Genomic DNA, 13,216 nt, shown 5'->3' on the forward strand with positions numbered 1-13,216 from the left:
TTTTTTCTTTCAGCAACTCCATTTTGCTGAGATGAATAAGGTGCAGTGGTTTGATGAAAAATACCATGCTGTAAACAAAACTCACCAAAAGGTGATTCATATTCCCCTATATCACTCCTTAGAACCTTAATCTTTTTGTTGAGTTGATTCTCTACCTCATTTTTATATTTAATGAATGTCTCAATTGCCTCATCCTTGCTCCTTAGCAAGTACACATAACAAGATCTAGTGCAATCATCTATGAAAGTGAAAAAATATTTCTTACCACCTCTAGTTTGTACAAATTTCATGTCACATACATCACCATGTATTAAATCTAGAGGTTCAGTTCTTCTTTCAATTGATATAAAAGATGCTCTGGCCATTTTAGCTTCTACACAAGTTTCACATTTATGATCAAAATCAATTTCAAATTTAGGCAGTAATTTTAAATTGATCAATCTATGTAAAGTATGATAATTGACATGACCCAATCTACCATGCCAAACATTAGATGACTCAAGCATGTAAACATAAGATGTACTCTTATGATTATCAATAATAGGAAATATAGTCATTACATGCATCTTATACAAGCCATTGCTCAAATATCCTTTGCCCACATACATTCCACTCTTAAAGAGTGAAAATTTATCAGACTCAAAAACCAACTTAAAACCATTCTTGCTCAACAATGAGCCAAATACAAGGTTCTTTTGAATGTCTGGCACATGCAATACATCCTTCAAAGTAAGATACTTGCCTGTAGTTCTATTGAATATGGTGTTATCTATTCTGGCATAATGGTATGAAGGGGCAATTTGGTAATTAAACCAAGAATTTCTGAAAGTTGAAGTGGCTTTTTTGCAAAGGTTAACTGAAGGTCTTTTGGCTTTTTGGGGGTCTTGCACTTTTTGAAAAAGCAATTTTCTTGCTAAAGCAGCTTTTAATACCCACCAAACACCTAGCATTTTGAACTTTGAAGTAAAAAGTGTTTTTTGCCATCTGAAAGTGCAAACAAACTGGCACTTATCTATGAAAATTTTTTCTCCATTACCCACAGGATTATACATAGAAAACATTTTATTTTCTAAGCATATATGGCGAGTAGCCCTAGTATCCACCCACCATTCTTTGATATTTCCTCATACCAAGTTCACTTCAGAAATCGCTGTAGAAAGGTTCATGTTGGTTTGAGCCATAATAGGATTCACAACAATTTCATTTGACATTTGTGTGAAAACAAAACTCAATGAAATTGAATTCTCAAAATTCAACCAAAGTATATTTATATTACACAACAATTTAGAAAATATAACACGGCACTGACAAATTCAAGTATAACTTTAAGGCTAAAAACATATATTATATAATATGCCAACTAAACAAAACTTCTAAACATGTCTATGTAAAATCAGAAGACACGCAATTGATAGTTTATAATATATACACCACACAGAATCAACAAAAAAACATCAAAAGTCAACAGCAAAAAGATTCCTGTGCCAGTCACAAACCCAAAAAATAACTAAACTCGAAATTTCATAGCAATATATAACACAACTCAGTAACAGTGAAGACCAAAGATACAAACAACTAATATATATTAGTCAACGAACCAATGACCAAGAAAATATCAAAGTAACTAGTCCATTAAGGCAATACAAATATATAAATTCAACCCACAGTAAACGAAAGCCACGAAACAGTATCTAAAGTCAAAACATGATACCAAAACATAATAATCAAGCCAATGTCTACCGATTTACTTTATAGAATAAACAAGAAGAAATTGCAAGAAACGATAAACCCAAACCCAAAACTCCTTTTACCGTAAATCATAAAAATAAATTAAAATACATAAAATCTGCTTTAAGATTGTTGGATATATTTCAACAATGTATTTTTGTGATTAAAAGAAAATAATCTGCAAATAATTAAACACTCACAGACCAAATGCATGAAGAATGAATAATACAGATCAAGTCTTGTGTTTGACACTTAAAGCAGATTTCACCCTTCACACAATTTGTGGTACTTTGAGACTTATGGACATTTGCCTCTTAAGATAAAATAATCTATAGCATGAAGAAGAAGCACACAAGGTTCGTGCTTTGTGAAGTAATCTATATCTCTTTTTCTCTCTTTGACTCAAATTCTAATGCATAAAATATTTTCTCGAGAAGAGTTTCTCAAAAAGTTTTTTTTTCATGAATGAGGGATTATAAAAATATACGTTATTGAACAGACACATTGTTTTAAAAATAATATCTATATACAGACTTACTAACTCAAAAAATAAAAAAATAAAATATTATTATTAATTAGATAAGAGAGCCCAGTCCACATATCCCTAAAATCTAACTCAATATCTAATCCAGAACTCATATTTTCTATCATTGCCTATATGAGACTCAAGGATTCTCACCACTTCAAACCATGTTCAAATTGACACGATAAGAATCAATTTCTTATTCACTCCATATTATTTTTTTAACATAAATTGATAAAGTCAAAAAGTAGGGACACTATTAAATTAAGTCAGTTTGCCCATGTCAAACTAAATGTTAGTATACTTTCCCCCTAATCAGCCTACGCTACAATCTAGTCGTTGTGAAAGTCAAAGTCTGCTCATGCCCCATGCACTTGATCAAGTTGTAAAGTGTACGTAAACACAAATCCACCATAAACATTCACTTCAATTCTAGCGTAATAGACGGGCCTTATCTTTTCGTTTGCTTTTAAATAGTCCAGCATCTCTATGAAGTTTCCATACACCAAAACATCAATTAATCTTAGACACTCTTCTGAGAAAATAGTGGGACTATGGGTTTCCTTGGGATGCTTATGCAAGTCATCCGGGTTGGTGTGATATTATCAGCAACAATGGCAGCTGCAGCAATAGCGTTTCCAATAGCCCTGCCTGAATGCCCCGACATATGTGGAAAAGTTAAAATTCCATATCCATATGGCACAACTGAAGGTTGTTACCTCAATGATACTGCTATTTTTGGGTATTATTTTATCAATTGTACTACCAACACTAATGGCCAACCTCAACCAATGATTGGAAACCTTAACGTTACAAGCATCTCCATGGAAGGTGAGATTGACATCCAGATATATAACTCCATTGACTGTTACGAAGAGTCAGGTAGGTCTTTGCCAAAAAAAACACCAACACTTAACCTCCCCAGTTTCACAGTTTCTGCCACCAAAAACAAGTTCGTGGCTGTTGGGTGTGACACTTACGCATACCTTAACGGTTATCTGAACGATCAACCCTTCACCATCGGCTGCCTGTCCTATTGTCAAAACATAAGCAATGTAGTCAATGGGACGTGCTCCGGAATTGGGTGTTGCGAGATTCAGATTCCTGAAGGATTGAAAAATGTTGATTTCACAGCATATAGCTTTAACGGCAACCACACAAAAGTTTGGGATTTCAATCCATGCAGCTTTGCCTTTATTGTCCAAGAAGACAAGTTCAATTTTTCCTCGGGTTATCTTACCAGTTTGCGAAACAATTTAACCCTTCCGATGGTTCTCGATTGGACAATTGGTAACGAGACATGTAAAGTTGCTCAGAACAAAGCGAATTACATATGTGGAGCAAATACCACATGTTCTGATCTCAACAACGGGTCTGGGTACCGTTGCAAGTGCAAAGACGGTTACGAAGGGAACCCATACCTCGAACAGGGTTGCCAAGGTATATATTCAATTTACTTGCAAATCTATAAAACAAAAATTAAGGAAAGAAACACCATAACAATTTTCTAACATACAGTCTATATCATGTGGCAATACATTTCACGTTTCATTTTAATGCTTTTGATTGCATTAGTACTTTTTTTACGATACTTAAAAATTGTACTTTTTTTTGTTTAATTATTATTTTACAATTACAGACATTAACGAGTGTGATGCTAAAGAACTCAATAACTGCACAAGACATCAATCTTGCGTCAATGAACTGGGAAGTTATCATTGTTCGTGCATCAAAGGGTATCATTCGGATGGGGAGGCATGTGTTCTCGATCAATTTGCTCCTAATAAATCATCACTAGCAATTATACTCACAATTTGTAAGTATATTTATTGTAGGGTAACGATTATAACATCCTTGTCATTGTATACTCATCATATACACACTGTCATATGGATTAAAATTATGTTTGATTTTAGTTAAAATCTTTTTTTTTTTTTTCTTTTTTTTCTTTTTTTTTTTTTAAAATTTTTTTCATTTTTTCAAAAGATGTATGTACATAGTGTGCAATTTTATAAGTGTGTAACTTATCAACTAGAATTGACTAAAATACTGATTAGTACTCCCGGCCCAAAATTCTAATTGAACTACGGGCCCGTCTGAGAAGAATCCTGTCTGATGGGTAAAAGAAGCCTTGAGGAGCAATTCCTCCTCGGACATTACGAAGCCTGGATCAAAAGAAATCATTTTTTCAAAAGAGTATGTACATAGTGTGCAATTATAAGTGTGTAACAAACTATAGTCTCCATTCTCCAAGTTCATGGGTAATTGAAACTTTATTGATTCAACATAAAAAAAATAAAAAATTCATTGACTAAATCTAGTGAATACAAAAAGAGTTTAAATTTAATAAAGATGTGATGTAATACCTATATTTTAGGCATCTAATTCGAGCATGTCACATAAGCATTCGAAAAAATTCTTATTCAAAAAAAAAAAAAAAAAAAAAAAAAAAAAAAAAAAAATTATCACTAGAATTGACTAAAATACTGATTAGTACTTGTGGGGCCCGGCCCAAAATAATAGGCTAATTGAACTACGGGCCCGTCTGAGAAGAATCCTGTCTGAGGAGAAGTCATAGCCCAAACATTATATAAGCCCAATTGCGGTAAAAGAAGCCTGTCCGAGGAGCAATTCCTCCTCGGACATTACGAAGCCTGGATCAAAAGTTCGCCCCAACCATTGTAGTTCGTCCTCCAAGCATATAAAAAAGAGGAAGACCCAAAATATCTCACGAAAAGCTGCCACCACCACATTAAATATGTCACAACCACTCTCTTGGCCGCATTAATGGGGAAAAGACCCCTGAACAGTGCTACCTTGGCCACTACAACTCACAAATAAGTGATAAGGGTGTCTGATTGGACAGATGCTCAAGTGGGGGTTTAGATGATCAACAAGTGTAAGGTTCGGATAATAAGAAGAGACCTATATAATGTAGAAGAGTCCCTCAAAGAAGGGGACGAAAAATGTATGATCTGTACCCAGGAAATATAGTCTTTGGTTAGATATCCATTTTTGTGTTCTTATTTTCTGCAATAATATTGTCCATGCACCAGACCGACTAAGTTCACTGAGGCTAAGTTCTTTGACCCATCCTCTACAAAGATTTATTGTGTGTTGCACCTTGGGCCAAGGCTTGATCAGTAGGATTTGGACCTGAAAAATCGTGCAACTACAGTACTAATTTTCTTTTTACATTAATGTTAAGGTCTTGTTTATTTATTTATTATGAAATCATGTTTTCAAATGAGTGTATATAGAGTGTGCAATAATAAGTGTGTAACAAACTATAGTCTCCATTCTCCAAGTTCATGGGTAATTGAAACTTTATTGATTCAACATAAAAAATAAAAAATAAATAAATAAAAAAGTTCATTGACTAAATTTAGTGGATACAAAAAGAGTTTAAATTTAATAAGGATGTGATGTAATACCTATATTTTAGACATCTAATCCGAGCATGTCACGTAAGCATTAAAAAACATTCTTATTCATTAAAAAAAAAAAATGTACCACTAAAATTGACTAAAATACTAATTAGTACTAATTTGCTTTTTGCACTGTTAGGAGTATGTTTGGATTTTGGATAGAGCTTATTTTTTATTAGTTTATTATTCAACAATAAAACAAAACTGCACAATAATTAGTCTATTTTTGTTAAACAAAAAAAACATAATTCTAAAAATTTTATTAATTCACTAACAAAAAGCATAGTTCTTCGAAACTTACAAGCCCACCATAGATTCAGAGATGTGATCTCAAAGAGTCAAAATAGACTTAAGTAGAATATACCATCACTGCTCCTTCCAACCAAACGACAAAAACAATACTCATAGAGGTAACTGTGGAATCAATCAAAGCGGAGAAATTTCAAACTTTTTGGAATGCATCGCCTCCTACACATAATATTGTAATCTCACGATACTGTGTAGATTCATATAGGAGAAGGGGATGAGATAAGAGAATATACACTACAAGAAATTTGGTCTTTACCGATGGCATATAGTTGTCACTAATGCTTTAAATATCGTCGCTAATTATATTGGCGACGAAAAATGTCGTTGCTAACTTTCATTAAATGAATTTGGTTACAAAAAAGTTTTTTAGTGATGATATTAATGTCGTCGCAAATACAATATTATTAACGACGACAAAGTCATTGCTAATAGTGACAATTGTCGTCATAAATAACTCAAGAACCCAAGACGAAATGTCGTCGCTACTAGCTCATTAGTAGTGACAAATTTTTTTGTCATCGCTAGTAGATTATTATTAACAATGACATTTTTGTTGTCGCTTATATGTCATTACTAGCGACAACGCTTGTTGTCGTCATAGATAATAATATATTACTAACCACAAACATGTCATCACTAAAATTTGCATGTTAGCGATGATATTGTTTGTCGTCACTGATGATATGATAAAATATTAGCAACGACAATGTCGTCATTAATAACATTTTACATTTTTTTGAATTTTTCTATAAAATTTACATTTTGAATTTTACATGGGTACCTGATGGAAAATAATAAATCACAATCCCACACATCACAAATTTTCAATCACAAATACTCATATAAGCATAATAATTGCTCAATCAATAACTACTAATAAGGGAAAACATACCCAAGTTCAATATCATATACATAATTTAAGTTCCAATTTATTCTCTCAAATACTAATCAAATAATAACCTATTGCTCATGAAGATATGCTGCCAAGCTAAAACTTGTTGCAATGAAATGTATCTCCCCTCGACATCATATGTAAGATTGTAACCCAAGGCACGAGACATTTTAACCTGAAATAATGAGCATAAACCAATGTAAAGGTCAACTAAAATAGATGACAAAAATACTTACTAAATAGTTTTAACATTCAAGTAAAATTTTTACATTTATATTTTTCAAAAATATCATAGATGAAAAGATATGAAAGCTTTATGTATTTAACAAAACTTAATCTGCATCAAGACTCATTCTACAAAAGAAATAAGTCCAAATTAACAGTCAAAACAAGGAACATATCAAAAGATATTAGGCAAAAAATGATATTATGATCAGTAACATTTTGGTAAAGTAATTTATTCAAAGTCTATACAATGATAAAGATAACTACATAAAAGATTATACTAACTACTACAAAAGTGGACTATGGGGACAAAACATATTCCCACCATATGCAAGAAACATAGTTATCCAGACTAAGCACCTTGAACTTTTTTTGTGATGGAAGTTTTGCAACTTGGATAGCTTCAATTAGCTTATGAGAAATAGAATAGATTCACAATATATCAATTATGTATACAAGCTGACTCACAAAGCCATTTTCACTATTAGAGCTTCTCTGTCCCTAAGTTGAATGTTTAAAAGTCAAAATCTACCATTATTGGAGATTCTTCATATGATTTGTTACTTACAGTCCATTAGTCCTACTATTGCAGTGCCTTGTAGCTAGCTACTAAATGACATGCAAAAAATTTCACTCACTTTTATTTTAAAGAAGCGAAAATTCCGTAAGAACACAACACTTCCCTTCCCATTATTTTGCTAAATTCATATCTAATAAAATAAGCAATAGAAGTCATCTTCCTCACCATGTTCCGTAATAATAATAATAATAATAATAATAATAATAATAATAATAATAATAATAATAATAATAATAATAATAATAATAATAATAATAATAATAATATTATTATTATTATTATATTATATTATAAGGACCCACAATATAAAAACTAAAACTATGGTGCCCATGTTCTTTCAAATCCAAATAACAGAGTGTACGAATAGCTTACTGTGCCCAAGGCTTCAAACCCAAAAACTCACAATATCAAAATTAAAAAAAAAAAAAAAAAAAAAACTGAAATAAAGAAAAGAAAGAGCTTTTAATCACAGGGTTAGTTCATGCTTTCTTAACATGAAAGTATAGATCATTGAAAATTTAAAATTTAAAAAAAAAAATCAAAATCAAAATCTCTAAAATTACCTTTGAGAGAGAACAGCAAAGAGGGAACAACGAAAGTATAGATCCAATTAATCTTTTAGAACTGAAAAGAAAAGCTTTTGTTATAGATGAACATTCAGAATTGGAAAAAAAAAAAAAAATCAATCACAATTTTCATTATGAAATTCTAGAACTACACAAGAAAGAGAGAAAATAGAATTAGGGAATGGAGAAGAAACAAAGACTGACAATGAGACAGAGAGAGAGCTTACCGATTTGTGGAGGTTGAGTCATGAGGAGAGGAGAGAAAGAACGTGAAAAAAAAAAAAAAAAAACTGTATATTTGGGTTTGTTTACAGGTTCCAAAAAAAAGGGGGTCTGTTTACATTTTTTTTTTTTTTTTTTTTTAATTTAGGTACTTTAAAAAATTTCAATTCGCGCCTAATAAGTAAAAACTAGAAGAAGAACTGAATAAGTAAAAGGAAAATGTTAGGTACACAAAAAATTTTACAATTATTGTAATAATTTGTCACATCGCAAGTTGTGAAGGATGAAGGTCAAATGGTGGGTCCAAACCTCCACCACTTATAACTCACCACATGATAAATTGTGATAAAAATTGTGAAATTTTTTGTGTCCCTAACATTGCTCTAAGTAAAAACTAAGAAGCTATTAACGTGTCTGAGTGGAAAACTTAAAAAGCGGTTGGGAGAAGTGAAAAAACAGTAAAAGTAGGTTGTCATTTTTTGGGTTTTATCACCCTCTTTGACTAGTTTTTTTTTTTTTTTTTTTTTTTTTTTTTTTTTTTTTTTGCTGAAACCCTCTTTGACTAATTAGTTTTAAAAAAATGTATATATATTTAATACTATTTTGCTAACCAAGGCAAATCCCAACGTCCCTACTAACTATCTCATTTACTAATTTTAATTGATATTTTGTGCTTTTGTTTAACTTTTTAATAAAAGTTACAAGTCCTTTACTTTATTTATTTTTTTATTTTTAACTTATAAACTTGTAAGTGTTGTAACATGTATTTGTAAAGATCCATAATAAAATATACGGTTTCTATCAAATAATTAAATCTATAAATATGAAAGTGTGTATATATATATATATATACATACTTTCAAATTTATGAATATATAATTTTTTTTTTAAATAGCGGTAATTCTGAAATGGTACACTGATATTGACTAGTACCAAAATATTTTGTTTCTTTGACTAAACCTTAACGGCCATGGATAATGAATTAAACTCGATGAAGAATAAGTAAAAGTGTGATTAGTAAAAGTGTGTTCTCACATGGCCCATAGATACACTTTTGTCAATCACAATTTATTATATAGTAAGTTGTGGTATAAAATTATGCCTATTTATGTGGTCTTAGCATAATTCCAAAATAAAATCAAATGTCTAAATGGATAAATTATAAAGAGAGAAGTGGAAGAATCCCAAAACATGTGGAGGAGAAATAACTAGAGAAAGAGTTTTTGGATTTCCCTCCACAAATTTCTATTTTTTTTAATCATTTTTTTACTCCCAACGTGTCCATCAATGTATCATGTACCATTTCTTTTTTAATATTGTCATGTCTTGTCTCATGGTCATTTCTTTCACTTTTTTTTTTTTTAATTATATATATAACTTATAAGCCCGTTGGGTTAGATATAAACTAACTAGTTACTTTTTTTACAAAATATAAACTAACTTGTTACTTTTATCATTTATAAAGATGTATAACATATTGCATGGATTGTTACCAAAAATTAAATTTATAAACATTCAAATATGTATATATATATATATATATATATATACTATTAGATTCATTAATATTATAATTATATAATTTTTTTTGTTTAAAAATAGTGACAATTCTAAAATGGTACACCAGTATACATGTGTGGAGGAGAAAAAACAAGAAAAAAAAAACGTATGGATGAAAGAAAGGAAAAATAATATAAAGAATAAGAAATCACAATTGAGAAATGCTACAAAAATATATGGAAAATAATTAATTTATTCTAAATCTAGTATGTATTTCAAGTTTTCAAAGACAATAAAAACACACATTTTTATTATGAGAAGTGCTACATATAGAAACTAAATTAATTTATTCTAAACCTAGAATGTATTTCAAGTTTTCAAAGACAATTAAAAACACACACACACACACACACACACGCACACACACACACACACACATTTTTTTATGACAAGTGTTACATTCACAACATTTTCGTAACGAATTATAGGTGGTTTGTTGTTATTGGTTCAAATTTGAACCTAACACTAACATTAGTTTTTTGCTCTAACAATAACAATCAGTAACAACCTATTACTTAAAATTTGTTGTAAAAATGTTAATAAAATTTGAGAACAATTGATGGTCAGATTGAGAGAACATTGCCATAAAGGTACACAACACACGTCCATCACATGCCATCCTTAGATTTGAAATCTAACCGTTGGATTCAAAGAGTGTAAAGAAAGGTTAATTCTAGTAAATTATGATCACAATCAAATGGTTGGATTTAGAGAAATGCGAGGTTAAAGTTTAGTTAAAATTGGTCAAACCCGGTCAAACTTAATAGATGGTCCCAAGACCACTAGACTTTGTGAAATTCATATTCGAATCTTGATCACTAGGATTGAAAAGTATGTGACATATTGGTGTTTGTGAAATTTGAGACCAATTGGATGGTTAGATTGGAAGAACATAGCCATACAGATACACAACACATGTCCATCTCACACCATACTTAGATTTGAAATCTAACTATTGGATTTCAAGAGGGTAATGAAAGGTTAATTCTAGTAAATTATGGTCAAAATCAAATGGTTGGATTTAGAGAAAGGTGCAGTCAAAGTTTAGTTAAAGTTGGTCAAACTCGGTCAAACTTAATAGATGGTCTTAAGACCACTAGATTTTATGAAATTCATATTCGAATCTAGATCATTGGGATTGAAAAGTATGGTGACATATTGATGTTGGTAAAATTTTAGAACAATTAGATGGCCAGATTGAGAGAACATTGCTATGAAGGTACACAACACACATCCATCATACGCCAACCTGAGATTTGAAATTTAACCGTTGGATTCAAAGAGTGTAATGAAAGGTTAATTCTTGTAAATTATGGTTACAATCAAATGGTTGGATTTACAAAAAGGCGCGGTCAAAGTTTAGTTAAAATTGGTCAAACCTGGTCAAACTTAATAGATAGTCCCGAAACCACTAGACTATGTGGAATTCATATTTGAATTTGGATCATTGGAATTGAAAAGTATGGTGACATATTGGTGTTGGTGAAATTTGAGAACAATTGGATGGTCAGATTGAGAGAACATTGCCGTAAAAGTACACAGCACACGTCCATCACGCACCATCCTTAGATTTGAAATCTAACCGCTGGATTCAAAAAGTGTAATGAAAGGTTAATTCTAGTAAATTATGGTTACAATCAAATGGTTGGATTTAAAGAAAGGCACGGTCAAATTTAGTTAAAATTGTTCAAATCTGGTTAAACTTAATATATGGTCTCAAGACCACAAGAATTTGTGAAATACATATTCGAATCTTGATCATTGGGATTGAAAATTATGGTGACATATTGGTGTTGGTAAAATATGAGAACAATTGGATGGTCAGATTGAGAGAACATTGTCATAAAGGTACACAACACACGTCCATCACGCGCCTTCCGTATATTTGAAATCCACCCATTGGATTCAAAGAGTGTAATGAAATGTTAATTCTAGTAAATTATGGCCATAATCAAATAGTTGGATTTAGAGAAAGGCGTGGTCAAAATTTAGTTAAAGCTGGTCAAACTCGGTCAAACCTGGTCAAACTTAATAAATGGTCCCGATACCACTAGACTTTTTGAAATTCATATTCGAATCTGGATCATTGGGATTGAAAAGTATGGTGACATATTGGTGTTGGTGAAATTTGAGAACAATTGGATGGCCAGATTGAGAGAACATTGCCGTAAAGGTACACAACACACGTCAATCATGCGCCATCCTTAGATTTGAAATCTAACCGTTAGATTCAAAGAGTGTAATGAAAGGTTAATTTTAGTAAATTATGGTTACAATCAAATGGTTGGATTTAGAGAAAGGCGCGGTCAAAGTTTAGTTAAAATTGGTCAAACCCGGTCAAACTTAATAGATGATCCCGAGACCACTAGACTTTGTGAAATTCATATTCGAATCTTAATCATTGGGATTGAAAAGTATGGTGACATATTGGTGTTGGTGAAATTTGAGAATAGTTGGATGGTTAGATTGAGAGAACATTGCCATAAAGATACACAACACACGTCCATCACGTGCCATCCTTAGATTTGAAATTTAACCGTTGGATTCAAAAAGTATAATGAAAAGTTAATTCTAGTAAATTATGGTCACAATCAATGGTTGGATTTAGAGAAATGCATGGTCAAAGTTTAGTTAAAATTGGTCAAACCCGGTCAAACTTAATAGATGGTCCTGAGACCACTAGATTTTATGAAATTCATATTCGAATCTGGATCATTGGGATTGAAAAGTATAGTGACATATTGGTGTTGGTGAAATTTGAGAACAATTAGATGGTCAGATTAAGAGAACATTGCTATAAAGGTATACAACACACGTCCATCATGCGCCACCCTTAGATTTGAAATCTAACCGTTGAATTCAAAGAGTGTAATGAAAAGTTAATTCTAGTAAATTATGGTTACAATCAAATGGTTGGATTTAGAGTAAGGCGTAGTCAAAGTTTAGTTAAAATTGGTCAAACTCGGTCAAACTTAATAAATGGTCCCGAGACCACTAGACTTTGTGAAATTCATATTTGAATCTTGATCATTGGGATTGAAAAGTATGGTGACATATTGGTATTGGTGAAATTTGAGAACAACTGGATGATCATATTGAGTAAACATAGCCATAAAGGTACACAACATATTTCCATCATGCGCCATCCTTATATTTGAATTCTAATCATTGGATTCGAAGAGT

General features: G+C 31.4%; 1 protein-coding gene and 1 long non-coding RNA gene across 2 annotated transcripts; one reads left to right on the forward strand and one right to left on the reverse strand.

The window, feature by feature from the left end:
• The first annotated feature begins 2,805 nt into the window (after positions 1-2,805).
• On the forward strand, positions 2,806-4,149 carry LOC115961502 (wall-associated receptor kinase 2-like). Its single transcript, XM_031080477.1, has 3 exons — positions 2,806-3,691; positions 3,891-4,006; positions 4,087-4,149. The coding sequence occupies exons 1-3, from the start codon at positions 2,806-2,808 to the stop codon at positions 4,147-4,149; spliced, it is 1,065 nt and encodes a 354-aa protein (XP_030936337.1).
• Positions 4,150-6,811: 2,662 nt separating this feature from the next.
• On the reverse strand, positions 6,812-8,558 carry LOC115959308. Its single transcript, XR_004084826.1, has 3 exons — positions 8,479-8,558; positions 8,249-8,309; positions 6,812-7,055 (listed from the first exon to the last, which is right to left on the reverse strand). It is a non-coding gene; the product is annotated as an uncharacterized LOC115959308 (long non-coding RNA).
• Between the last annotated feature and the right edge of the window lie 4,658 nt (positions 8,559-13,216).

Source organism: Quercus lobata, chromosome 9 (genome assembly GCF_001633185.2).
Source record: "Quercus lobata isolate SW786 chromosome 9, ValleyOak3.0 Primary Assembly, whole genome shotgun sequence".
In the NCBI taxonomy this organism is placed as follows: Eukaryota; Viridiplantae; Streptophyta; class Magnoliopsida; order Fagales; family Fagaceae; genus Quercus; species Quercus lobata.